General features: G+C 40.7%; 1 protein-coding gene across 5 annotated transcripts in view; it reads left to right on the forward strand.

Annotated features, from left to right (window-relative positions):
• wnk4a (WNK lysine deficient protein kinase 4a) overlaps positions 1-27,867 on the forward strand; it is a 94,163-nt gene that overhangs the window by 60,296 nt on the left and 6,000 nt on the right. For 4 of the 5 annotated variants that reach the window (XM_059956492.1, XM_059956490.1, XM_059956491.1 and 1 more), the window contains exons 10-18: positions 4,764-4,905; positions 7,253-7,369; positions 8,909-9,061; positions 9,907-9,964; positions 17,061-17,132; positions 22,892-23,871; positions 24,409-24,505; positions 26,257-26,770; positions 27,292-27,494. In XM_059956492.1, coding sequence (XP_059812475.1) covers positions 4,764-4,905; positions 7,253-7,369; positions 8,909-9,061; positions 9,907-9,964; positions 17,061-17,132; positions 22,892-23,871; positions 24,409-24,505; positions 26,257-26,770; positions 27,292-27,494 — 2,336 coding nt within the window. The remainder of the gene's footprint in view (positions 1-4,763; positions 4,906-7,252; positions 7,370-8,908; positions 9,062-9,906; positions 9,965-17,060; positions 17,133-22,891; positions 23,872-24,408; positions 24,506-26,256; positions 26,771-27,291; positions 27,495-27,867) is intronic. The other variant, XM_059956494.1, reaches the window with a different exon arrangement.

Consider the following 27,867-nt stretch of genomic DNA (forward strand, 5'->3'; position numbering starts at 1 on the left):
CCTAAAATCATTTGACAATCCACTTTCATTTGTCCATTTAAGCCCAACTCTTTAACAAGTTTAGACAAATAAGTTAAGAAGTGATGGACCGTTTTGTTGGTGGCACGTAAGTCTACACTTGTTTTTCTCTCCAAGTCTAATTTAATTCAACAGTTCTTAGTTTTCCTCTTAAACAAATTATGTCTGAACCATAACATGTTTTTCTTGAAAGGAACAGAAAAATCCATATCAGAAAGAGAAGAACATATGAACTAATGGTTGAATTCATTATCAAAATTTGTCAACTACTGTAATGTTGTGCAATGGTTTATGCTTTCTAGAGTTATAAGAAAGATCATTTTAGCTTTCACAAAAAGTATGAAAAATTGAAAATAATCTAAATTTTTGCCAAAAAGATACTGTTCTACATTAAATAATTAAAATAAGAGAAAAAGCTAAAGACTTGCTCCTACTTGGGCCTAATCCATACTTAGTTGGGATTCAATAACTGTATATTGTATGAGCTATGTAGATGTGTAAGCGTTTTATGATTTGCCCTTAAGTTGATTCATAAAGTATTTCATGTTATACTTTAGCTTTACCATGTATCACATGTTAGGCATTCAATATAAATTGATTCCTTGAGTTTATAGTGAGAGTACAGGGCTGTTGTGATGGAATAAAGACAAGCATTCAAGGCAATTCATTCCATTTCTGATAATTGCTCTCAAGGACCAAGGATCTCTGAAATAACCACCCAAGACCATTGAGTAACCTGCAGGTGTTGGGTTGTCCAATATTTTTAAATCAAGAACTTGCTTAAAACAATTACAATGAAACCTCACGTAGTGCTCAGGATATGTCTCCAGGAGCAAGAATGGAACCAGCACTAAAAGGTGCATCACTGTGCTGGGGTCCTGACAAGAACCCTTGCCATTCCTGCCTCCTGCTGCTGCTTCTCCATCAGGGAATACCCCCCCACCCACATGGCAGAGTTCTCCACATTCCTAGAGACTTCTCAATGGCAACAAGCTTATTAGTGGTTACTGCCCATAGAACGTGTTATCAGGCAGCCTCTATGCATTGAGCCATGGGAAACTCATTGTTTACACAAACTCCAGGCTCCCAGCTCAGCAGCACACATCCCAAGTCAATGTTGTTTTTAAGAGAGATACCAATGTATAAGCATTGGCAGAATTGAGCTGTTGGCTTGCCTTGTCACTATTGGCCGATCTGTTACTGAATTCCACGTGGTGTCCAGCAACAGAGGACAATGGTGCTGGAGTTCCTCAGAACTTCCCTGAGGAATCCTCCCCCTCCCCAGTCCAGCCAGTGTACGAAAAGCAACTTCATTTGTTTGAATGGAAATTCTCAGCCCTAGGGATAAGAGAGTAAAATGTACACTTTGTTGTTTGTTGTGTCCACAAGGCATAGGAGCAGAATTAAACCATTTTTTCCTATCGAGTCTGCTCTGCCATTCCATCTTTGCTGATCTGTATTCCCCATCAATCCTATTCTCCTGCCTTCTCCTCGTAATCTTTGGTGCCCTGAGTAATCAAGAAGCTATCAAACTCCACTTTAAATGTACTCAATGACTTGGCCTCCACAGCCGTCTGTGGCAATGAATTCCACAGACTCACTACCCTCTGGCTAAAGAAATTCCTCCTCATCTTTGTTCTAAATAGACTTCTGTCATCCAAGTCATTGACACATAACATGGAAATAAGCACCAGCCGCTTTGGAACACCACTAGTCTCTGGCAGCCAACCAAAAGAAACCCCCTTTATTCCCACTCTTTGCCTCCTGCTAGCCAGCCACTCTTCTATCCATGCTAGTATCTTTCCTGTAACACCATTAGCTCTTATCTTGTTAAGCAGCCTCATGTGCGGCACCTTGTCAAAGACCCTCTGAAAATCCAAATAAACAACATCCGTTGACTCTCCTTTGTCTATCCTGCCAGTTAATGTCTCAAAGAATTTCAACAGATTTGTCAGGCAGGATTTCCCATCAGGGAACCATACTCACTTTGCTCTATTTTATCATGTGCCTCCAAGTACCCTGAAGCCCCATCCTTAATAATGGACTGCAATATCCACTGAGGTCAGGCTAACTGGCCTATAATTTCCCTTCTTCTGCCTCCCTCCCCTCTTAAAAAATGGAGTGATATTTGCAATTTTCCAGTCCTCTGGAACCATTCCAAAATATAGCGATTCTTGAAAAATCATCATTAATGCTGCCACAATTTCTTCAGCTCCTCTTAACAAACCCTGGGCTGTCGTCCACCTTGTCCAGGTGACTTATCTATCTTCCAACCTTTCAGCTTCCCAAATGCTATGAGTAATAGCATTTCTGCCACCTGACTCAAATTTCTAGCATACTGCCAGTCTCTTCCATAGTGAAGACTAACAAAAATACTTATTAAGTTGACCTGCCATTTCTTTGTCCCCCATTACTTCCTCTCTAGCGTCATTTTCCAGCAGTCTGATATCCACTCTCGTCTCTCTGTTTTTCATTTATCTGAAAAAACATTTGGTATCCTCATTTAAATTATTGGCTAGTTTACCTTCATATTTCATCTTTTCTCTCCTTATAGCTTTTTAGTTGCCTTGTGTTGGTTTTTAAAAGCTTCCCAATTCTCTAACTTCCCACTATTTTTTGTTATATTATATGCTCTCTCTTTTGCTTTTATGCTGTCTTTGACTCCCCTTGTCAGACATGGTTGTCTCATTCTCCCTTTAGTATACTTCTTCATCTTTGGGATGTATCTTTCCTACACCTTCCAAATTGCTCCCAGAAACTCCAGTCATTGCTGTTCTTCCATTATCCCTGCTGGTATCACTTTCCAATCAACTTAGGCCAGCTCCTCTCTCATGTCTCTGTTAACTCCCTTTACTCCACTGTAATACTGATACATCTGACTTCAGCTTCTCCTTCTCAAACTGCAGGGTGAATTGTTTAATATTATGATCACTGCCTCTTAAGGGTTCCTTTACCTCAAGTTCCTGAATCAAATCCAGTTCATTACACAACATCCAGTCCAGTACAGCCTTTCCCCTAGTAGGTTCAATGACAAGCTGTTCTAAAAAGCCATCTCGTAGGCATTCTACAAATTCCCTCTCTTGGAATCCAGCACCAACCTGATTTTCCCAATCTGCCTGCATATTGAAAATCCCCAATCACTATCATAACATTGCCCTGTTTATATGCCTTTCCAATCTCCCATTTTAATTTGTATCCCACATCATGGCTACTGTTCAGCAGTCTGTATATAGCTCCCATCAGTTTTTTCACTTTTGCATTTTCTTAACTCCACCCACAAGGATTCTTCATCTTTCAATCCTATGTCACCTCTTTCTAAGGATTTGATTTCATTTTTTACCAACAGTCACCCTACCACCTCTGCCTACCTGCCTGTCCTATTGATACAATGTGTATCCTTGGACTTTAAGCTCCCAACTATGATCCTCTTTCAGCCAAACTGAGTGATGCCCACCACGTCATACCTGCCAATCTCTAACTGCATTATGTGATCATCTACCTTATTCCATATACTGCATGCATTCAGATATAACACCTTCAACCCTGTATTCATCATCCTTTTTGATTTCACCCCCATGTTACACTGCAAATCATTCCACTGACTGAAATTTTGCCCTATCATCCCCCTGTCCTTCCTACACACTGCGCCTACTTGTATACTGACTGTCCTGTCCTCAGCCCTACCAATCCAGTTCTCATCTCCTGCCAACTTAGTTTAAACCCTTCGCTAACAGCTATAGCAAACCGGCCCACAGGATATTGCCACCCTACCCAAGATTTAGGTGTAACCCGTCCTTCTTGTACAGGTCATACCTTCCCCAGAAGAGATCCCAATGATCCAGAAATCTTAAACCCTGTCCCTTGCACCACATTTATCTGCCAAGTCATCCTATTCTTACCCTTACTGGCATGTGGCACAGGAAGCAATCCAGAAATTACTACCCTGGAGGTCCTGCTTTTCAGCTTTCTGCCTAAGTCCCGATATTCTCTCTTCAGGACCTCCTCCCTTTTCCTACTTATGTCATTGGTACCTATATGTACCACAACTTCTGGCTGCTCACCCTAACCCTTTAGGATACTGAGAACCCAATCTGAGACATCCTTAATCCTGGCACCTAGGAGGCAACATACCATCTGGGTTTCATTTATTTTAGTGTTATTTCTCAGTGTGTTACGGGAGTGTTTATTTGCTTAATCTCTAATTATTTACAGCAGCCTTAGCAGTTTTTAAATGCCATGGAACCTGAAGGGCAGGCTTTGACAAGAGACAAAAGTCCTCTCCATCCCTGCCCCCAGTCAGAGGCTGTTGGTGTCATCCAAGGGTGACAGCCCAGAGAGCCTCAGGGTGATAAGACTTTGCTGCTCCTTGCCTTAAGCCTCCTGGGTATAGGGCAAAGGTCAACTCAGTCAGCCCTCTGAGTCCTGCTCAGGTAATTACTTGGGACAATGCACAATATGTCTGAGTGCCATGTCCAATCTAGATTTTAAAAACTTTGTGCAAATTTAGTCATTGAATAAAAATACCCTTCCCTTTAATGAAATTACCACCTGCTCATAATGAAATTACTAATGATAATGTTACATTAATGTCTGACTCATTATTATTTTTACAAGTTGTCAGCCATAATTCTCAGAAACTAAGCACTATGATAAATTTTCTTACAATTAAAAGATTAAACAAGTTGTCAGGGATGGAGCTCAATAATTGACATTAAGATCAACACCACTGTGTTTTGGTTATGCAGCTACGCGTCGGATGCTGCTTCTGGAATGAGCGATGGCTATGAAGGCCTGTCTGCAGGTGAAGGTTCAGTGAAAGTACCTGCGAAACGTATAGCAAGTAAATTCCTGCGAAAGCGTGGCAGATCCAGGCTACGGATTCTTAATGTAAGCAGCCTCCTATTCAGTCTGGTTCCATGCCATTATTAACTGGAAACACAAATGCTGACGATCATTTTCCCTCCAACTTCTATTTTCCTACACCGTTACTCTGTGTTACTTGCAAGTGGTAAAATGTTTATGTCCACAAACATATTTTAACTAACAGTTAAGGATCATGGGACAGAATCGATTAATTCCTACCACACAGTCTCTGGATACTTTAAGGGAAGGATACAATGTAATTATATAACACTGAGTGTCTATATAACACTTTGGCACTAATTGTTCATTGTGTTTTAGATTTAGCTAATGCATTTTTTCAGGTTGTCGCAGTACAGATGCAAATGCCAACTAAAGAAAAATTAGTAGATATGGATAGGTGCTTCTTTGGTACACTGTGGAGATTATCCTGACTGACTGCATCACAACCTGGTATGGAAACGTCAATATCCAGGAACTGAAAAGGCTACAGAAAGTGGTGGACACAGCCCAGTACAGCACAGGCAAAGCCCTCCCCGCCACAGAACATTTTTACAAGGAGCGCTACAAGGAGCACAAGAAAGCGGCATCCATCATCAACAGCCCCCACCATCCAGGCCACGCTCTCTTCTCACTACTACTATCAGGAAGGAGGTACAGAAGCCTTAGATCCTACACCACAGGGCCAGGAACAGTTATTACTCTCCAACCATCAGGTTCCTGAATCTGTGTGGATCACTTCAATCACCACTACTCTGAACAGATTCTATGACCTACAGACTCACTTTCAAAGACCTTTTACAACTTATGTTCTCAATGTTATTTTTATTTGCACAGATTGTCTTCTTTTGCACACTGGTTGTTTGTTGGTCTTTATTTATGTACAGTTTTTCATAAAACTATTGTATTTCTTTTTTTCCTGACTGTCTTGCTGATAAAGTCTTCGACCTGAATTGTTAACTGTTACCCCTTTCACAGATGTTGCCTGACCTACTGTTCAGCATTTTTTTTTGTTTTTATGTCTGTTGCATATAAACTTTATCAAAAAAATCTTTCAAAAACCCTTTTGAATGTTTATACCACATCAATGAATCTGACCTTCTTCATTGTTTCCTTAAAAAACTCAGTTAAGCTGCAGATGATTTGCCTTTAATGGTGACTAATCTCTTAGCTCATGTTTTCCAAGTTCTTAATTAATTTAGTACTGGAATATTGCTTCAACAGGTTAAACCAACATCAATATTGGGCTGATGACTGGTCTGTAATTCTCAATTCATCCTGATTTCCTTCTAAATAGAGGAGTTTTGCTATCCTGTAGTTGTTCTTTGGCTTTTGGGGGAATATAATGCTATATAGTTTACTAATGGGAACACCTATACTCAGAGTGCTTACATATTGATCTTGTAGTCAAAAGTATGGGGTTAAATATTTGAGCAGATGCAAAACACAATCAAGCGTCAATCCTTTTCAAGAATCCATTTGATAAACCAAGTAGGGGCAACTAGGGCAGATGTCAGAATTCTAAAGTGATCTCTAGGCTTACCTAAAGGTACTTTTTTTAATTCCAGAAATATCTGGAGCCAGAAGTATTTCCCCACTCCTCATGACTCAAATTATACAGTGGCACCTGGAGTTCGGCTAGATGCAGCCAATGGCAGGAGCTCACCATAATAATTCAAATAAAGCTCGTGGAATTCATCTGGAATGAGTCTTTGAACTTTTTTCTTGGATGTGCACAGCCTCCAAACATACTGCCAGTAGGGATTGAGAATGGGAAGCAGTTTATTTTTATCCTGTGATATGGTGGCTAAAATCTAAAAGTGGAACTGGCCCATTCATACATGTGTTCTACTCCTTGTGTAAATGGATCATCCAGGTTTCCCAGTGTTTTAGGCTGGAGGCCACTTATAAGATGCAAAGTGAAGTCCTTTGACAGACTTGGGACTCAACTGCAATTTGAGCTACACATTGATACTGACAGAATACACCTGTTTGCAGCTCCTCCTGGAATTGTTCCCATTTTGTCGAGATTGTTGACTGAATCATTGCAGGAACTTGTGTTTCCTTGCCATCTCCAAAACTGAAGCAGGATTGAAGCTCTGTTCCACCCTTAGTCAATTGAAGCTGATGCTCCAGCCTTTGTAAAACTCAGGTCTAATGGCACCATCAGTGACAAATGGCGGCTGGAAGTTGCATTTACTCCAACACTTAAAATCGGCCCTTTTTTCTCCATCTCGATCTTTATCTTGTTTTTTTTTGTTTTAAGTTTCTGTGGTAGAGTGTGGAACGTTCTTCCATAAGGAAATTTCCACAATTGGCACAGATCACACTGACTATGAGTTAAACAATGTCACACCTTCCATTCCCACTGCAGGTTTCAGACAAAGGAGATCGAGTTGTAGAATGCCAGCTTCAAACCCACAACAACAAAATGGTGACCTTCAAGTTTGACCTAGAAGGCGACTTCCCAGAAGAGATTGCTGCAGTTATGGTGCGTAAATCATGAGCTTGATCCTTTTCAGTAGGGATGAATTCAGCCTTCAGCAGTAGGGTAAATGTCCAATAGAAAATCGGCAACCCATTTTGAAGTAACAACGGTCACTGACGTGAAACATTGACTATTTTGTTTCACCATAAAGCTCCCTGACCTTCTGAATGCTTCTGGCATTTCTTTTGTCTTAGATTCTAATTTTCAGCTTTAAGTCTTTTCCTCTGCCTTCCCTGAAATAATATAGTACTGAAAATATCTCTGTAGTTTATCCAAATATTGTCCCTGTATAACTCTTAGCCATTGTGGAATTATACAAGAATTTAGCACAGGAGGTCGTTCGGCCAGTTATGCTATAATGCCATGTTATGTCAAGGGCTACGGAATTAAACCTGTCCAATCTAATCCTGTTTGATAATATATTTCTATTTGATTTTTATCTTCCCCTTGTGTTATTCATTGCAGTTTAACTAAAAGATCAAGTAAACAATGTTCAGTGCTGCTTCTACTGCTGTTACTCAGAATTATGCCAAGATCACTGGAGAACTTAGTGGACCACTAAAAGTGAAAAATGTCACGCGAGAGTCAATGCTGATTCCATTTGAAATAAATGATTCACTGGTCTTCGATACAACTTTTTGTAACTAAGAGGACGTGTTCAGCCCACTCTTGAGCCTCCTTTCTCTTTTGAACACTGAGACAATAGGTATCTGGAGGCAATATTTTCTGTACTGAATATCTACATTGTCTTTCTTCACAGCATTGTGGTTGTGATCAAGAAGTCCAGAGGCTGGGAGATATTGGGAGAATGGGAGTTATAATGAGAGGCTGGACAAACCTTGGATTGTTTTCTTTGGAGCGTCAGAGGCTGAGGGAAGATCTGATAGACGTTTATAAGATTATGAGAGGCATAGATAGAGTAGACAGTATCATTTTCCGTGGGTTGAAATGTCTAATACCAGAAGGTGTGCATTTAAGGTGAGAAGGGTAATTTTAAAGGAGATGTGAGAGGCAAGTTTTTTACACAGAGAGTGGTGGGTGCCTGCAGTGCACTGTCTGGAATGGTGGTAGAAGGAGAAACATTAGGGGCATTTAAGAAATGTTTAGATAGGCACATTAATATAAGGAAAATTGAGTGATATGGACATTGTGTAGGCATAAAGGATTAGTTTAGTTGGCTATTTGACACAACACTCTGGGCCACTGGGCCTGTTCTTGTGCTGTACTCTTCTATGTTCTTTATTTAATATTCTCTGAGATATTGCATAAGTAGAAGATCCACATTTGTGCAACTAAATTGGTTTGCTGAATTGTGAATTAATATTCTAAATGCACTGCAAAAATATTATTCTCTTATGATAAAGGCAAACTACATTTTTGAAGCATTATTTTATCCCTTAAACCATGGTATCTGTCAATTAAATTATCAAAGGAATGGATTGCATTGGAAATATGTAGTAGCTTAGTAAAGTCATTCTACATTTTGTCTAATCTGTAAAAGCAATTTGCTTACCATGGACTGTTTGTGCTCTAATTGTTCAGGTCAGCAGAGAGTTCATCCTACAATCAGAGCAGGACAGTTTTGTCAGCAAGCTGCAAGAAATCATACACAAGGCAGTGGCCGTGTTGAAGAAGGACATTCACAATAAAAATACAGCTAAACAGCCAAGTACTCCAAGCTCCCATGATTCACAAGTAAGAGTCACTGTGGCTAAGACATATTACATTTCTTATGAGATATTAAACCATTGGAACAACTGCCTCTCCAAGTGCCAGGCAGCTTTTAGTTGTCAAATCTTTTATAGTGACAACAATATGTAACATGTGAATGTGGGAACATGGTACAGGAGCCTGAAGAACCATAATCAGTGTTTTAGGAACAGCTCCTTCCCCTCCGCTATTAGATTTCTGAATGATCATGAACACTACCACACTATTTTGCTTTGTTTTGGCACTACTTTTTTTTTAAATAGGTTTCTTGTTGTAACTTACAGTATTTTTAAACAAATTATTGCAAAAACTGCTGCCGCAAAACAACAAATTTCATGGCGTACTGTCTGTCAGTGATAATAAACCTGATTCTGATTATAGTCAGAATGTTCCCCTTTATTTTACTGATGTAGTTCATTTTTGCTAATTTTTTGACTGATAGTTTAATATTGAGTACTTAAATTACTGAGTTGGTAATCGCTGTTACCAATGATGATGCATCAATATTGGTGCATTTGTTACAATATAAATCTACTTATTGGTTTAAAATTAAATAACACAGGAATATTAGTTGTGACAACTGTTACCATTAAAAGCCATTTCTGACTTTGTGTAATTAAGATTGTTTGCCTTTGCAACAAAGGACTAATCAATAGCAAATATTGCAATGCTAATGTGCTTCTGAACAGTTCGAAGGTAGATTTTTCATTGAAATTGTTATGCCTAGATTCTGCTATTTGAACAGATTTCCTGTAGACTGAGCAAATGAATAGTAGTTACTACTTTTTAAACTTCTGTTTTGAAAATATTATGTATCTTTTGTTTCATAGGAAGCAGAGAAGTCAAACCACTCACCACACCCTTCGTCATTGCCTTCAACTGGAATAGGTAAAATATATTGTACATTGTTGTCTACGTCACAGATTTAGTCTTTATATCAAGTTTACTTTGAAATGTATGTTTTTCTAGTGTGTTTTGGACTTCTAACAGCTTTAATGAAAGATTAGTTATCTAAAGCATTAAATCTGTTTTTCTTTAGATGCCGCCTTGTTTGTTGAGTATTTTTAGCATTTTTTATTTGATATCCAACAAGAACTAGGTCAACAATATACAAACCTATTCCACAGAAGAATTAGAGCGTTATTCTGTTAGTTTAGTCATGATTTACACTCTGAGGTAAAAATACAGAGAAAGTGCGAAGGGAGTTGCAATTTTCTTGACACAGAAGATGTGATGCCTGCTATGGTGAACTGCCCATTAATAATTAATCTAAGTGTGATATAGAATTACAGAAGGCAGGTGTTTCCCCAACGTAACAATGTCGACTCTTTAAATTTTCCCCAACTTTTGGCTCTTTCCCCAAGCCTCATAGAATCCTCCTGTTCATGTACATAATCAATTCTATACTAAAAGTTACCATTTTCTTTGCTCAGTCCCTATATTCGAAATCATTACTGGTCAAAGGAATTAAAAATGATTCATGCCAATTCTCCAACAGAAGTTTTGCTATTTGCCTGAAATCTGCATCCTCTGGTTGCTAGCATGTAAAAATAATTTTTGTAGTCCTCAGTACTACTGACTGGAAAGTGCTTTGTGAACCATATGGGGAGGTTATTAACAGACTTACTGATTGCATCACTGGCTACATCAATTTCTGTGTGGACACTGTAAAATCATCAAGGACTGTTTGCTGCTTCCCTAACAACAAGCTATGGGTCACCAGTAATCACAAACACAAAGAGAAAGCCTTTAGATCAGGATATCGGGGGGGGGGGGGGGGGGCGCGTAATTGAAACGTGTGCAGAGGGAGCTAAAGGAGGAGATCAAGGCAAAAGAGGAATAGAGGATAGAGTTGGAGAGCAAGTTTGGGCAAAGTAGCACATGGGAAGTGTGAAGAGGCATGAAGAACATCATTGGCTTCAATCAGCCTGGCTGTAGAGGCTCTGACATAGCCATGAATGAGCTAAACCAATACTTCAATAGGTTTGACAATTGCCCTCCTGTTCACACCACCCTCAGCACACCAGTCTATGTGCTGAGGCACCCAATGCTCCATCAGCACCAATCCCTGCCCTCCTCAGTTCAACACATGGATGAACAATACAGGCTACCACTGTTTACATCCCCTCCTTGCCCTGCACCTACCATCCACACCTCCACATACCAACTCCTATCGTCCCGATCTTCACCTCCCCCAGCCGCCATCTTTGACCAACTCCCCAGTCGTCATGGACGCACCTTCACTACTGAGCAGATGAGAAGGGGAAACTCAGACGGCAAAGCAATAGGACCGGATGGAGTGAACCCCAGGGTCCATGAGTGTGCTGAGCAGCTGTGTGGAGTTCTCCAGCACATTTTCAATCTGAGTCTCAGTCTGGAAAGGGTCCCGATTGTGTGGAAAACAGTCTTGTGTACTGTCTCTCAGTACACAAGATGGGGCTATCAAAAGTCTTGAATGACTACCGTCCAGTAACCCTGGCCTCACACATCATGAAAACCCTAGAGAGACTTATCCTGGTTCAATTCTGGCCCCTGATCAGATTAGTCGTTGATTCACTGCAGTATGCCTTCATTGGAGTCAATGATGCACTCATCTACCTGCTGAGCAGAGCCTACTCCCATTTGGATAAACAGGGTAGCACCGTGAGAATCATGTTTTTTGATTTCCCAAGTGCCTTCAGTACCACACAGACCTCATTGCTCAGGGAAAAGCTCCGTTCAACGCAGGTTGGCACTTCCATTGTATCCTGGATAATGGACTTCCTGACTGGCAGATCACAGTTTGTGTGGCTTCAGAGCTGTGTGTCAGACATGGCTATAAGCAGCACTGGGGCCCCACAGGGGACTGTATTGGCTCCCTTCCTGTTTACCCTGTATACCTCAGACTTTAGATACAACATTGAGTCATGTAATCTGCAGAAATTCCCTGATGACTCAGCAATAGTTGGGTGTATAAAGGGAAGACGGGAGGATGAATACAGGGGCCTGGTGGAGGACTTTGTCAAATGGTGCAAGCTGAATCATCTGCAGCTCAACATCAGTAAGACAAAGGAGATGGTAGTGGACTTTAGGAAGACCAAGCCTGGACTGCTCCCTGTTACTATTGATGGTGATGATGTGGATGTGGTGAGGACCTACAGGTACCTGGGGGGGGGGGGGCACCTGGATGACAGACTTGAGTGGAACACCAACACAGACGCTGTGTACAAGAAGGGCCAGAGTCGCCTCTACTTCCTGAGACTGAGGTCCTTTGGAGTATGCAGGCCTCTCCTTCACATGTTCTACCAGTCTGTTGTTGCCAGTACAGTCTTCTATGTGGTGGTATACTGGGGCAATGGTATCAACATGGGTGATGCCAACAGGCTCAATAAACTGATTAGGTGTTGCAATTTTGTGCACACTCACTTTCATTCCTGACCGCAAATCAATTGCGTCTCTAGCTGCTGTTTCCATTGATACAATGATTTCAACTGCTCTTTTAAATGTCAGTTGTGCTTCAGTTAGGAGCTGTTTTTGAATGCTTTTTTGTAAGAGTCCACAAACTAAACTATCTCTCAGGGCATGATTAAGCCCATCACTGAACTGACAATGCTGATCAATTTCTTCATTTCAGCCACTTAAGCTGAAATGGACTCTCCTTCCTTTGGATTGTGCTTATGAAACCCAAAGCATTTTGCAAGCAACAATGGTTTTGCTTCTAAATGTTCCAGCACTGGTGATGCCAATAGGCTCAATAAACTGATTAGAAAGGCTGGCTCTGTCATAGGAGTCAAACTGGACACACTGGAAGCTGTGATAGAACAAAGGACCCTAGGAAAATCCCGGACAATGTCTCTCACCCTCTGCATGCCACCTTAGCAGAACAGAGGAGCACTTTTAGTAATAGACTAAGCCAACTGTGCTGCTCCAAAGAGCATTATATAAGGTCATTCTTACCATCGACCATGAGGCTCTGTAATGAGTCAACGTATAGCCGGGGAAGTGATTACCCTCTCCTGTTAGACTGTTTAAGGTAACTTATTTTGTATTCTTTCTTCCTTCTCTTCTAATATTTGTATATCTGTGCACTTGTAATACTACAGTGACACTGTAATTTCTTTTGGGATCAATAAAGTATCTGTCTATCTATCTATCCGTCTATCTATTCACCATTCTGTTTTAGATTTTGTGGTCTAAAAGCTAAGTTTAAGTTGAATACAACCAATATTTTTCTTCAGAGGTTTGATCGGGGCACGACTGCTCAAGCGTGTACATGACAGCCAGCTAGAACAGCGAGAAGAGTTTAAAAGGAGACATCTTTATAGAGTGGGCGACAGAGCAGAGGGAGACAGAGTAGGAAGGCTTTGGTGATAACGGGCCGAGGCCAGGTAGGTTGCCTGCATAGAATACAGACAGGAAGTATGTGTGTGAGGCCGGTTTTCTGTGCTCGGTGTCAGATGTGGGAAGTGCTGCAGACTCCCAGCCTCCCGGACGACCATATCTGCGCCAGGTACTTCGAGCTGCAGCTCCTTAGGGACCGGATTAGGGAACTGGAGATGCAGCTCATTGACCTTCATCTGGTCAGGGAGAGTGAGGAGGTGATAGAGAGGAGCTATAAGCAAGTAGTCACACCAGGGCCTGGGGAGACAGACAAGTGGGTAACAGTCAGGAGAGGGAAGGGCAAGAGTCAGATACTAGGGAGTATCCATGTGGCTGCCCCCCTTAACACTGTACCTGGGGGATGCAATAGTGGCCGTGCCTCTGGCACAGAGTCTGGCCCTGTGGCTCAGAAGGGTAGGGAAAGGAAGAGGAAGGCAGTAGTGATAGGGGACTCTATATTTAGGGGGTCAGACAGGTGATTCTGTGGACACAGGAAAGAAACTCAGATGGTAGTTTGCCTCCCAAGTGCCAGGGTCCGGAATGTTTCAGATTGCGTCCACGATATCCTGAAGTGGGAAGGAGAGCAGCCAGAGGCCGTGGTACATATTGGCACCAACGACATAGGTAGGAAAAGGGAGGAGGTCCTGAAAGCAGACCACAAGGAGTTAGGAAGAAAGATGAGAAGCAGAACCACAAGGGTAGAAATCTCGGGATGACTACCTGTGCCACGCAACAGTGAGTACAGGAATAGAGGGAGGTGGAGGATAAATGCGTGGCTGAGGGATTGGAGCAGGGGGCAGAGATTCAGATTTCTGGATCATTGGGACCTCTTCTGGGGTAGGTGTGACCTGTACAAAAAGGACGAGTTGCACTTGAATCCCAGGGGGACCAATATCCTGGCAGGGAGGTTTGCTAAGGCTATTGGGGAGAGTTTAAACTAGAATTGCTGGGGGTTGGGAACCGAACTGAAGAGACGGAGAAAGGGGCGGTTGGCTCACAAATAGAGAAAGCTTGGAGGCAGAGCGAGAGGGAGGATAGGCAGGTGATAGAGAAGGGACGCGCTCAGACTGATGGTTTGAGATGTGTCTATTTTAATGCAAGGAGTATTATGAATGAAATGGATGAGCTTAGATCAGTACTTGGAGCTATGATGTGGCCATTACAGAGACTTGGGTGGCTCAGGGACAGGAATGGCTACTTCGAGTGCCGGGTTTTAGATGGTTCAGAAAGGACAGGGAGGGAAGCAAAAGAGGTGGGGGTGTGGCACTGCTGATCAGAGATAGTGTCACGGCTGCAGAACAGACAGACAGACATACTTTATTGATCCCGAGGGAAATTGGGTTTCGTTACTGCTGCACCAACCAAGAATAGTGAAGAAATATAGCAATATAAAACCATAAATAATTAAATCATAAGTTAATCATGCCAAGTGGAAATAAGTCCAGGACCAGCTTATTGGCTCAGGGTGTCTGACACTCCGAGGGAGGAGTTGTAAAGTTTGATGGCCACAGGTAGGAATGACTTCCTATGACGCTCAGTGTTACATCTCGGTGGAATGAGTCTCTGGCTGAATGTACTCCTGTGCCTAACCAGTACATTATGGAGTGGATGGGAGTCATTGTCCTAGATGGCATGCAACTTGGACAGCATCTTCTTTTCAGACACCACCGTCAGAGAGTCCAGTTCCACCCCCATAACATCACTGGCCTGACGAATGAGTTTGTTGATTCTGTTGGTGTCTGCTACCCTCAGCCTGCTGCCCCAGCACACAACAGCAAACATGATAGCACTGGCCACCACAGCCTCGTAGAACATCCTCAGCATTGTCCGACAGATGTTAAAGGACCTCAGTCTCCTCAAGTCTCTCCAGACTTGTTATAGAAAAGGAGGAAGTCATAGAGGGATTGTCTACAGAGTCTCTGTGGGTGGAAGTTGGGAATAGGAAGGGGTCAATAACTCTACCGGGTGTTTCTTATAGTCCACCCAATAGTAACAGGGACATCAGGGTGCAGATAGGGAGACAGATTCTGGAAAGGTGTAATGATAACAGGGTTGTTGTGGTGGGAGATTTTAATTTCCCAAATATCGATTGGCATCTCCCTAGAGCAAGGCGTTTAGATGGGGTGGGTTTGTTAGGTGTATTCAGGAAGGTTTCTTAACACAATATGTAGATAAGCCTACAAGAGGAGAGGCTGTACTTGATCTGGTATTGGGAAATACCATAATAACTCATCTCCTTCTACCTTAGGCCACAAACCTATCAATCACCCCGATGAGTTATTAACTGATGAGTTATTAACTTCAAACTTTCTGCATAATCACTCAAAGAGTTGAACTGCATGTGCATGTAATGAGAGCTGTATGACTCATCTCCTACCTTAGGCCACAAACTTATCAATCACCCATCTGTGGACACTTTCTGGATGTCCAAGATCCATATGCTCCACGACCGCTGGACTAAGTGTGTAAATGTAGGAAGGGACTATGTTGAAAAATAAATGTGCTAGGTTTTCTAAAATTGACTCCTTCTACCTTAGGCCACGATCTTATCAATCACCCCTCGTAGAGGGCTATTAGTAACTCTAGGTAATTTCTCAGGTAAGGGCATGTTCAGCACAACTTTGTGGGCTGAAGGGCCTGTATTGTGCTGTAGGTTTTCTATGTTTCTGATATAAAGATTTAACATTGTTGGAATAATAACACATGGCTGTGTCACTTGGAGTTCATTCAATGTTTTCAGCAAATATTCAATAAAGGCTATACAGAAAGAAATTCCCTGAGAGTTGTCTATAAAATGTGGTTACATTTAACATCTAACTACATTGAAATTATACTGACCACATGCAATGCTGAAGAGGTCCAGGTAAAAGAGATTTTTTTCTTCTTTATTTCAAAAGTAATCTTTATACCAAAGAAATAAATACAGAAGAAAAAACCATGCAAAGCCGTGCAAAGTTTGTACATTCATAGTCACTACATTCAGTAGTGTTAACTTACTTTTTAAAACCTTAGCACTATTACCAGATAAACATAAACAGATAATGCTCAAAACTCCCAGCAAGTGAGACAGCGACTGTGGAGAGAAAGTAGAAAAATGCTATCTCGGTTGATAACACATCTTGGTAGCAGGTGCATGCAGTTTGATTCCGTTGAATTCAGTAAAACATTTTGGAAGTGGAATATTGAGTGTAACCATTATTGTGAATTTATTAGCTAAAGACAAATTACAGGTAAAATCAGTTTAGATCTGTAGTCTTTCAACAGGAGAAGCAAAAGAGCACATTTAGTTAATTGGAACAATGAAAGAATCAATAGTGAAGGAAATAGATTCACAGACTGAAAGAAAGGAAATAAATGTATAGTTTAAATTTATCCTACCTAATTCAATAATAGTTCAGATGATGAAACTTATTGACTCTTTAGTCTCCATTATTATAGAGCATGATGAGGCTGTATTCTTTTTTGTATACGTATAATTGCTTTCTCGGACCTAAATTAAGTATGAAATACAGATCAATATTTGCTTAAAACATACCAATAACATTAGTCAGATAATTATGACAGCTTACCTTGGTGCCTTTTTTACGTTAATGAATTCATGTACATCCTGTTTATTCCCTGCTAGGAGAGGGTACCTCACACAGTCACGTGGTTGAGTCTCCAAGAAGAAAATTTTTGGTCAGCCATGTTCCTGAAAGTAAGCTTCCTCGTGAACTGATTCGTTTATCTTATTCCCACCTATAGGTATGATATCTTTACAATAACTAGTATCAGGCATAATACTAGTACCAGGTCTTTTGTAAGATGTATTTTTTTTTGGAACAGAGGTCACATTCAAGTTTTACATCCATAAAACGAGGCCCTTCCATTACAGCCATCAATTTCATATCTACACTAATTCTATCTTCCAGCATGTGGCCGAAGTCTTTTACAACTTGTATTTCCAAAGCAGCACACACAAAATGCTGGAGGAACTCAGCAGGTCAGGCAGCATCTATGAAAATGAATAAACTGTTGAGGTTTTGGGCTAAGACCCTTCATCAGGACTGGAAAGGAAGGGGGAAGACACCAGAATAAAAAGGTGGGAGAGGGGAAGGAGGAGAGCTAGAAGGTGATAGGTGAAGTCAGTTGGGTGGGAATGGTAAAAGGCAGGAGAAGAAGGAATCAGATAGGAGAGAAGAGTGGACCATGGGAGAAGGAGGGGCACCAGGGGGAGGTGATAGGTAGCTGAGGAGAAGAGGTCAGAGGCCAGAGTGGGGAACGGAAGAGTGAGAGAAAAGAAGAAATAAAGGAAAACAAATTACTGGAAGGAGAAATCAATGTTCATGCCATCAGGTTGGACACTACCTAAATGGAATATCAGGTGTTGCTCCTCACACTGAGGGTAGTTTCGGCATGGCCAAGAGGAGGGCATGGACCAACATGTCAGAACGGGAATGAAAACTAGAATTAAAATGCTTGGACACCTAGGAAATTCCATTTTTGGCGGATGGAGCGAAGATGCATGACAAAGTGGTCCACCAATTTACAATGGGTCTCACCAATGTAGAGCAGGCCACATTGGGAGCACCAGATACAATAGGCAACCCAACAGATTTATAGGTGAAGTGTTGCCTCACCTGGAAGGATTGTTTTGGGGCCCTGAGTGTAGGTGAGGCAGATTAGTGGGGAGGGACAAATGGACAAGAGAATCATGGATCCCTGCAGAAAGCAGAGAGTGGTAGGAGGGAATTAAGGATGTGTTTGAAGGTAGGATCCCATTGAAGATGGCGAAAGGTGCAGCATTGTGTTGGATGCAGAGACTAATGGGGTGGTAGGTGAGGATATGAGGAACTCTATCCTTGTTCAGGTGAAAGGAAGATGGGATGAGCACAGATGTCTGGGAAATGGAGGTGATGCAAGTGAGGGTGGCATCAATGATGGAGGAAGGGAACTCCATTCTTTGAAGAAGGAAGACATCTCTGATGTCCTGGAAAGGAAAGCCTCATCCTGGGGACAGATGTGGTGGACATGAAGGAAAAGGGAAAAGGTAATAGCATTTTTTACAGGAGACAGGGTGGTAAGAGGTGCTCTTCGCTCTTTGAAATATCATGAGAATATTTACAGCTGATGCACACTTGGGCAGTGTTTGTCAAATTTCAACTTCCCTCCGGATAAAAAAAATTCTTCCTCAAATCCCCTCTAAATCTCCTCTGCCTTGTCTAACCTGTGCCCTCTAGTTATAGATATCTCTGTTAACTCTGTTATCTCTGTCTCTCATTATTTTGTGTACCTCAATCGGTAATCCCCTTTTGAGGGATTCCCAGTCTATCCCATCTCTTCTCATAGCTGAAACACTCTGTCTGGGAAAATCTCCTCTGCACCCTTTCCTGTGCAGACCATAAGACATAGGAACAGAAATTAGGCTGTTTGACCCATCAAGTTTGCTCCGTCATTCACTCATGGCTGATCCTTTTCTCCCCTCCTCAACCCCACATCCTTCCTATAGCTGAGCAACTAGAACTGCACACAGTGCTTCATTTGTAGGCTCAGAAAAGATGCACCATAACCTCTCATATCATGCACCTCAGTTAATGAAAGCAAATATCAGATAAGTCTCCTTAATCATCTCATCCATCTGTTCTAACATCCTCGGGCATCATTAGACATGTAAATTAATATTGCGTTGTACCAGTACTTTGTAGGATTCTGTCTTCATTGTGTACTTCCTAGCCTTATTAGTCCTTCCAAAGTATACCACTTTGGGATTAATTTCAATAATAAATCTGCCCATTTTACCAACTCATCAATATCACTCTGAAGCTGTAGATTACTACCTTCATTATCAATAACACCATGTTTTGTGTCATCTAATTATAGCATAGTTGTCACAATCTTTTCAGGTTGAAGCCACTACTCTATCTGTGGGATGGTTGCTTTGTGCATTGTGAGACCTTCTGCACCTTTAGGTTCTACAAAATTGTGAGTGTCCCTGACAGCACACTCAGTTTTTATCTCCAACATTTCGATAGGGTTATCATTGTCATAAAACAATGTCCCCACCCTAAGATTGAAAATATATTGCACTACCAGAGTTACAGTGGACATTTCATACATTGCACTACCAGAGTTACAGTGGACATTTCATACATTGCATGAATTCTTTTAAAAGTTAAAGCATAGTGCTTCAGGACTACAAGCCCTTTGATTGAATTTGTTGGATAATTGCCCTGTCATGGAGAGTAAGGCATGTTGTAGAAACATATCCTTAAAAAGTATTTTTATACTCAGTGGCCATTTCATGAGGTACACCTTACACTTACTCGTAAATACAAATATCTAATCAGCCAATCATGTGGCATCAACTCAGTCCATAAAAGCCTGTAGACGTGGCCAAGAGGTTCAGTTGTTGTTCAGACCGAACATCAGAATGGGGAAGAAATGTGATCTAAGTGACTTTGACTGTGTAATAATTATTGCTGCCAGACAAGGTGTCTTGGAGTATCTTAGAAATTGCTGATCTCGTGGGATTTTCACGCACAACAGTTTCTAAAGTTTACAGAGAATGCTGTGAAAAACAAAACAAAAAACAACTTGTTAATGAGAGAGGTCCGAGGAGAATGGCGAGACTAGTTCAAGCTGACAGGAAGGTGACAGTAACTCAAGTAACTAGGCATTACAACAGTGGTGTACAGAAGAGCATCTCTGAATATACTACGTTGAAGGGGGTGGACTACAGCAGCAGAAGACCATGAACATACTCTCGGTGACCACTTTATTAGGTATAGGAGCTACCTAATAAAGTGGCCACAAAGTATATATTGCTATTCTTGAAATCTAGGCTTTGGAAAGCAAGATAAACAATTTACCAACACCTTGTGGTCAATATCATCCTTTTGATATTGGTCATATAATGCAAGTTTAATAAAAAAAATAAAGAAAGACAAGTGCCTCCCTGTGATCTCCGTCTGAGAGGCCGATGTTAGGTTGGTAAGGTTCTGAAAACCAATTAGCGGGAGTATTCAAGGACATTTTCAACCTCTCACTGCTACGAGCAGAAGATCCCACTTGCTTCAAAAAGGCAACAATTAGACCAGTGCCGAAGAAGAATAATGTAGGCTGTCTTAATGACTATTACCCGGTAGCACTCGCATCGACAGTGATGAAATGCTTTGAGAGGTTAGTCATGACTAGACTGAACTCCTGCCTCAGCAAGGACCTGGATTCACTGCAATTTGCCTGTCGCCACAATAGGTCAATGGCAGACGCAATGTCAATCGCTGTCCATACAGCTTTAGACCACCTGGACAACACAATTGCCTATGTCAGGATGCTGTTCATCGACTAGTACCATCATTCCCACAATCCTGATTGAAAAGTTGCAGAACCTGGGCCTCTGTACCTCCCTCTGTAATTGGATCGTCGATTTCCTAACCGGAAGACCGCAATCTGTGCAGATTGGTTATAACATATCCTCCTCACTGACAATCAGTACTGGCGCACGTCAGGGGTGTGTGCTTAGCCCACTGCTCTACTCTCTAAATACCCATGACTGTGTGGCTAGGCATGGCTCAAATACCATCTATAAATTTGCTGATGATACTACCATTGTTGGTGGAATCTCAGGTGGTGACGAGAGGGCGTATGGGAGTGAGATATGCCAACTATTGGAGTGGTATCGCAACAACAACCTGGCACTCAACATCAGTAAGACGAAAGAGCAGATTGTGGACGTCAGGAAGGGCAAGACGAAGGAACACGTACCAATCCTCACAGAGGGATCAGAAGTGGAGAGAGTGAGCAGTTTCAAGTTCCTGTGTGTCAAGATCTCTGAGGATCTAACCTGGTCCCAACATATTAATGTAGTTATAAAGAAGGCAAGACAGTGGCTATACTTTACTAGGAGTTTGAAGAGATCTGGCATGTCAACAAATATACTCAAAAACTTCTATAGTTGTACCGTGGAGAGCATTCTGACAGGCTGCATCACTGTCTGGTATGGAGGGGCTATTGCACAGGACCGAAAGAAGCTACAGAACTTTGTAAATCTAGTCAGCTCCATCTTGGGCACTGGCCTACAAAGTACCCAGGACATCTTCAGGGAGTAGTGTCTCAGAAAGGTGGTGTCCATTATTAAGGACCTCTAGCACCCAGGGCATGCCCTTTTCTCACTGTTGCTATCAGGTAGGAGGTACAGAAGCCTCAAGGCACACACTCAGCGATTCAGGAACGGCTTCTTCCCCTCTGCCATCCAATTCCTAAATGGACATTGAATCTTTGGACACTACCTCATTTTTAATTAATATAGAGTATTTCTGTTTTTGCACATTTTTAAAATCTATTCAATATACGTAATTGATTTATTTATTATTATTTTTATTACCTTTTTTTCTCTGCTACATTATATATTGCATTGAACTGCTGCTGCTAAGTTAACAAATATCACATTACATGCCGGTGATAATAAACTTGATTCTGATCTCCTAAAATGCTTGTGGCCAGTGAAGTACTTTTAAGAATAGTCACTCTTGCATTGTATGAAATATGGCAGTCACATTGGTGGGACCTTAAGGTACACAATGTCATAATGATCAGATAATCTGTTCCATTAATTTTCAGTAAGGGACAAAGATTGACCAGATAGCCAGGAATAAATCTTATGCTCTTCCTCAAAACATACTCATCTTCGGAATCAGATACTGTCACACTGAGTGTCTCATCCAGCATTTCCAGCAGTTCACTGCTCCCTTGGACTGGAAACTCCATCATAGTTTTTTTGTTCAGTTCTCTGAGACAGACAAATGTATAACCTTCAGAGGCCGAGAGTGACTGTTTCACTGCAACAGGCACTTTAATATTCTTCACATTTCCAGCCACCTTTGTGCATTATTTAAACCCCAGGAAGCATATTGCACTGAGTGGGCTTAAGATCATTGTGGGATACTGCACTTGTGGGCCCCAGCATAGTTTCAGGTGTGCTGGTTGTTAATGCAAAGAACACAAGTAGAACAGGGATGATTGTGTAACAAGTAGCTTCCACCTTGATGTTTTTATTGTTCAAATTGAATGAAGGGCACTAATGCGATATTTGAGTAAATATCATGCCAAGTACAGTATATAAATCTGTTTTCACTACGCTATTTTCACTACAAAACCCAAGCAGTCATGGGGAGATTATTATTTCAATGCCAGACGCTTATAGACAGTGTGGAATTGAACCAGGGCTGTTGGTGCTGCAATTGCATTATGCTAACCCTACAATATTATTAATTCCTCATAATTATTATTATTGTTGTTTGTCTAATTGTTGTCACTCTTGCTTGAAGCCATCCAGTTGATTTTTTCCCAGTAGTCAGTAATGTGTTTTTTCTGAAATTAGAATTTGCAGATCATGCAGGAAGAGGAAAGTACTTTAATTTAGTATTTAAATATGATTCTGTTCATTGATTAAATTGCTATTAATTTATCTTCCAAAAGCTTCATCAAGTTTGACCTGCCAAGCCAGAGCAACATCTCAAGAAATTTTAACTGGCCATACAACAGTGGAAACGTATAATGTAGTGGCACTCTCCAGTCGTGACCCTGTCCCAGCCTCTGAAAATCCACCCAGTGGAACTGACACTACTTTGCCTACAACATCTCTCCTTGCTGCTGCATGTACTGCAAACGTTCATCTAAGCTCAACAGTGAATCAGCAGGGAAGTGGGCAACATACCGCCCAAGGAGAGCTTCCAACAAAAGCAACAGAGAATGCTGACAAAGAAATGCCACCACTTCTGCAGCCACCAACTACAGCCTGGCCACCAACTACGCAGCCTCTGTCTGTTCTGGCTGACGTATTGTCGTTGATGTGTGTGAGTCATCTTGCCCATTCAATCATACCTAGCAATTCTTCACAATCACCACTGATATCCCCCTGCAGCAACAACTCTTCCCCGAGCTCGCCTCTGATCTCCCCAGTTGACGTCTCCTGCTTACCTCACCTTTTGTCACCAGAACCAAATGCTGGACCTCTGCCAAATAATGGCATCAGAAGTTTAAGCAAGCAACTTGGATCCGAATACAATAGGTCTCATGAGGTTCTGGGAAATGTCAGCTATTTGTCAGGAATGTCACCCTCCAAATTCAATCACATGTCCTCAAGTAATAAAGGTGACCTGAGTCCAATTTACCTGGATATCCCACAGCAGAAAATAACTGCTCCTACAAATTTCCAGATGTCTATGCCAATTCCAATACCAGCTTCTTACAAGAACCATGTCTCACCAGCAAATTCTCCATTGCATTCAAATCTCAGTCCTACATTTAACCTTGCAGCTTCACTCTCACCACAGCAGAATGGTAATCCAGGAAATTATGGAAGCATTGGTTTCCAAGGCAGAACATCAAACTCACCCATTATGTCTCAAACACCTGTTACAGACTCAACTACAGGTCTTGAGGACAGACAGTTCTCGGTAAGTTGGCTTATGGGTTAAGAACACCTAATTTAAAATTCTATTAAAAATTCTGAAATGTGCAATTAAAATTAAGTACTCTCCACAGCACAAAAGCAAATATTTCTAATTGCTGAAAATCTGAAATAAAGGCAGAACTAGCAGTGTGGGGAAGATCTTCGGGGAAAGTAGCAAGCCTTTTCATAGCATTTTACAGACACAAGAGATTGCAGATGATGGAATTAGTCTAGATGAAGGGTCTTGACCAAAACACCAACAGACCCACTGAGTTCCTCCATCATCTTGTTCCATAGCATTTTAGTCTTTCATCTGAACTTAAGAAAATCACTAACTTGAAAAGTTCACTCTCCAGACTAATTCACTGGAATTTAATTAATTTACAATGAACTAATGGGCTTGGATTAAAATGGTGTAAATCATAGACATTTAAAATAAATAGATGGCCATATGCTTTAAGGGTTACTTGATGTACTCTTAATTATTGAGTTAAAATATGAAAAAAATATATCTTTCTGATTATTGATTTACATTTAACAGCTGTTGGATATAAGTAACAAAAACACACCAACAATATTTGTGACTGAAACCTTAACATCACAGTCAGGAAAGTCACCATTGCCTTCCATATGTGAGGGTAAGTAACCACTACTATTGCAAACCACTATAGAAGTGTGTTGTATGGGGCTTTTTCAATTGGAAACTATTTTGTTCTTCCATCCATTCATAAATGGTGTCATTTTAACATCTGTGTAATGCTATATAGCATCTTCAATATTAAGCACTAAAATCTAGTATAGACACTGTAATACCCAAACTTTGCAAATATTATTACATGTGTTTATTTGATACACTGGGTAGAAATTTACCTTTAGGAACCAGGGGTAGATATGCTGTTTGTAGCAGCTGCTCATGGTTCCCTGCTTCCTGAATCAGATTTAATATCACCAGTACATGTCGTGAAATTTGTCAACTTTACAGCAATAGTGCAATGAAATGCATGATAAATATAGAAAAAAAAAACTGAGTTACATTAAGGGTATACATGTCTATTAAATAGTTAAAGTTGAAATAAGTAGTGCCAAAAAAAAAAACAAATTAGTGAGGGAGTGTTCATAGGTTGAATGTCCAGAGGGGAAGAAGCTGTTCTTGAATTGCTGAGTGTGTGTACCTCCGTCCCAATTGACTTCAGGGATGAAGCCATTAACTTCATCCTTCACAATTTAGTTTCTATGCAGATGTCTAGGTGAATGAAAATGCTTTACTTACAATTAATCTTTAGCAAACGTGTGATCTAACAGCTGAGATTAGAACTAAACAATGGTGACTCAAAATAAATTAATTTATGAATTTAGTGACTCTGACAAGTTTTGAATTACATGAAAATTAGTAAGAAGCAGATTTTAGAAATCTGAAATAGCAAGAGAAAATGCTGGAAACACTCAGCAAGACAGGCAACATTTGTGGAAAGAGCCACAGATTTAACAATTCAGATCAAAGACCTGCTGGATGCTTTTAGCATTTTCTGTTTTTATTTAAGTTCCTAGGAAGATTTTGCCATGGATAGAAGAATATATTTACACATAAATACAGAATAACTGTGACTTGAAACTTGTTACTTCTAACAATGGGATGGTGGAAACAGGACTCTCAAGAGGCAGTAGAGGTAATTAATTTGGATCCTGATCAAGAGCAAGTGAATGGTACTGACTGGGATACTGTATGAAGAGTGGACAAGGGCTCACTGGGCCCACTGGCCTCTTTCTGTAAAGTGATAATTCTTTGAGCTGAGTAGCAAGATGAAGGGTGATTCACTTTGCTGAAAAATAAGTCTAAGACCCAATTTGTTGGTGGTTATGTGCTTTGTTGAGGGAGCTAGAACAGCAGTCAGGCAGGATGTCAATTTAATTCTAGACTATGGAGGAGGCAGCTTGTACTGGCAGGAGCTGAATAAGTTAGAAAATGGGCTGCAATGTATGAGAGATAGTTGTATTTCTGTTCTACAGATCCATATTCCTAAAAGATCAGTTTTATCATTTTTCTAAATAAAATATTTCTTTAAAATGAAAACATGATATGAACGGAAATGTGGTTAGCTTTGTATTTAAATTGCCTTGTTTAAAAATAAATTGCAACTCATAAAGAAGAAATTAATAATTAAGAATATATAACAACTGATTTTATTATTTTAGTGCACGTCTCTTTAACACATACCAATTATCTATGAATGTTGTGCTTAGAATTTACTGATTTTATAATTTGATGTGCCTTCCATCAAGGAAAGTTGGGGGAATAAATTGCTTAGAAAATTATGTTGCGTTTGTGCAATTAACTTGAAAGAAATATTTGGTTCTGGATGACTTTAACGAGTATTTTTGATATCTACAGAGTTCAAAGGTTTTCAACAATCTGAGTCATATCAGCCCTTTCCAGTGGAAGACTTTGAGTTTTTGAAAACTCAGGATCTAAATAAAAAGGATTCTGAACTAACAAAAGAAAGTGATCCTAAAGCAAAAGATGAATTGGTTCCAGGCAACGGTACCACTTTGCTTTCAATGATGATGTCCAAGGACTCAAAGTTGGATGTTGCATTTGGAACCCATCAGGACAGCAGTAACAGCAACCTAGTGCCTCTGCCAGTTTCACCCATCAATTTGATGAAACCTTCCTTTGTCATTCCTGATGCTGCTGCAGACAGTCATACTCCGGAAGGTAACAAAGTAGTGGCCAGTTCAGGAGATGAGAAACAAAACAGTGATTCCATGTTATCAGATGTGCACAACTATTCAGTCCCGGTGCCTGGACGGATTCAGCATCCACGAACTTCAATCTACATCAGCAGCGATGATTCTGAAACTGACGACGATGAAATATTTGAAGAGTTGCAAACTCTGAGAGAAAAGTAAGCTTGGAGTTAGGCAGTGAATTTGAAAATCAAAAAAAAAGTACAGATGTTGCAAAGCAGAAATAAATGCAGAAAATACTTGAAGTACTCAACAAGTCTGGAAACATGTGGAAAGAGGAACAGAATTCCTGTTTTCTGTCTGCAGATGTTGCCTTTCCTGATGAGTATTTCCAGCCTTTTCTGTTTTTTTATTTATAACTAGAGTTTGTTGTGTCATGTATGATTTTGTTGGACTAGATTAACTGAACTTATACTTTAAGGTTTGCATGTAAAACAAGGTTTGTTTGCTTTTATTTTAGTGTTTAAATTCTTTATGTATTTTAGTCCTTTAGTTAACTTTTTATTTTTAAATTTTATTTACTTCAATATTAACAGTTTTTAAAGTCTCTGTGGATATCAAATGCTTTCTAAACTCCTGGATATTTCTAGAATTTTATAGTTCTCATTTCAGATTTCCTGCGATTGTAGAATATTTTCCTTTAGTTTCAGTGGCTGAAGTACTTGCGTTAATCCAACAGGCACTTGGCAGAGGTTCAGAGATTGCAAGCAATGCAGAAGAAGGAAATTGAACAGCTCTACGAAAAGATGGGTAAGGTGCCCCCTGCTGGAATAGTATCACCAGCTGCAATCCTGAATGGAAGGCAGAGGCGTTTGTCTAAAGGCAATTTCAACCAATCCCGTCGTAACAGCCTGCAAAGACTTGAACCTTTACAACAACCAGGTATGTGTAACAAGCTCCCTAACAGTGAACAGCTACATTTTCACACTAGAATTTTATGTTTCCTCTAGAAATAGATGTTATGGTTAAGGGTGAAAGGTGAAATGTTTAAGGGAAAACTTCCTCACTCAGAAGGTGGTGAGAGTGTGGAATGAGCTGCCAGCGAATGTGATGGATGGGAGGTTTGATTTCAACATTTAAGAGAAATTTGGATAGATATATGGATGGGAGGGGCATGGAGGGCTATGGTCTGGATGCAGGTCGATAGGAGTAGGCAGGTTAATAGTTCAGCGCAAACTAGATGGGCCAAAAGGCCTGTTTCTGTGCTATAGTATTCAATTACTCTAGTTTACATTGAAAGGTAATATTGTCATAA

Source organism: Hypanus sabinus, chromosome X1 (genome assembly GCF_030144855.1).
Source record: "Hypanus sabinus isolate sHypSab1 chromosome X1, sHypSab1.hap1, whole genome shotgun sequence".
Lineage (NCBI taxonomy): Eukaryota > Metazoa > Chordata > Chondrichthyes > Myliobatiformes > Dasyatidae > Hypanus > Hypanus sabinus.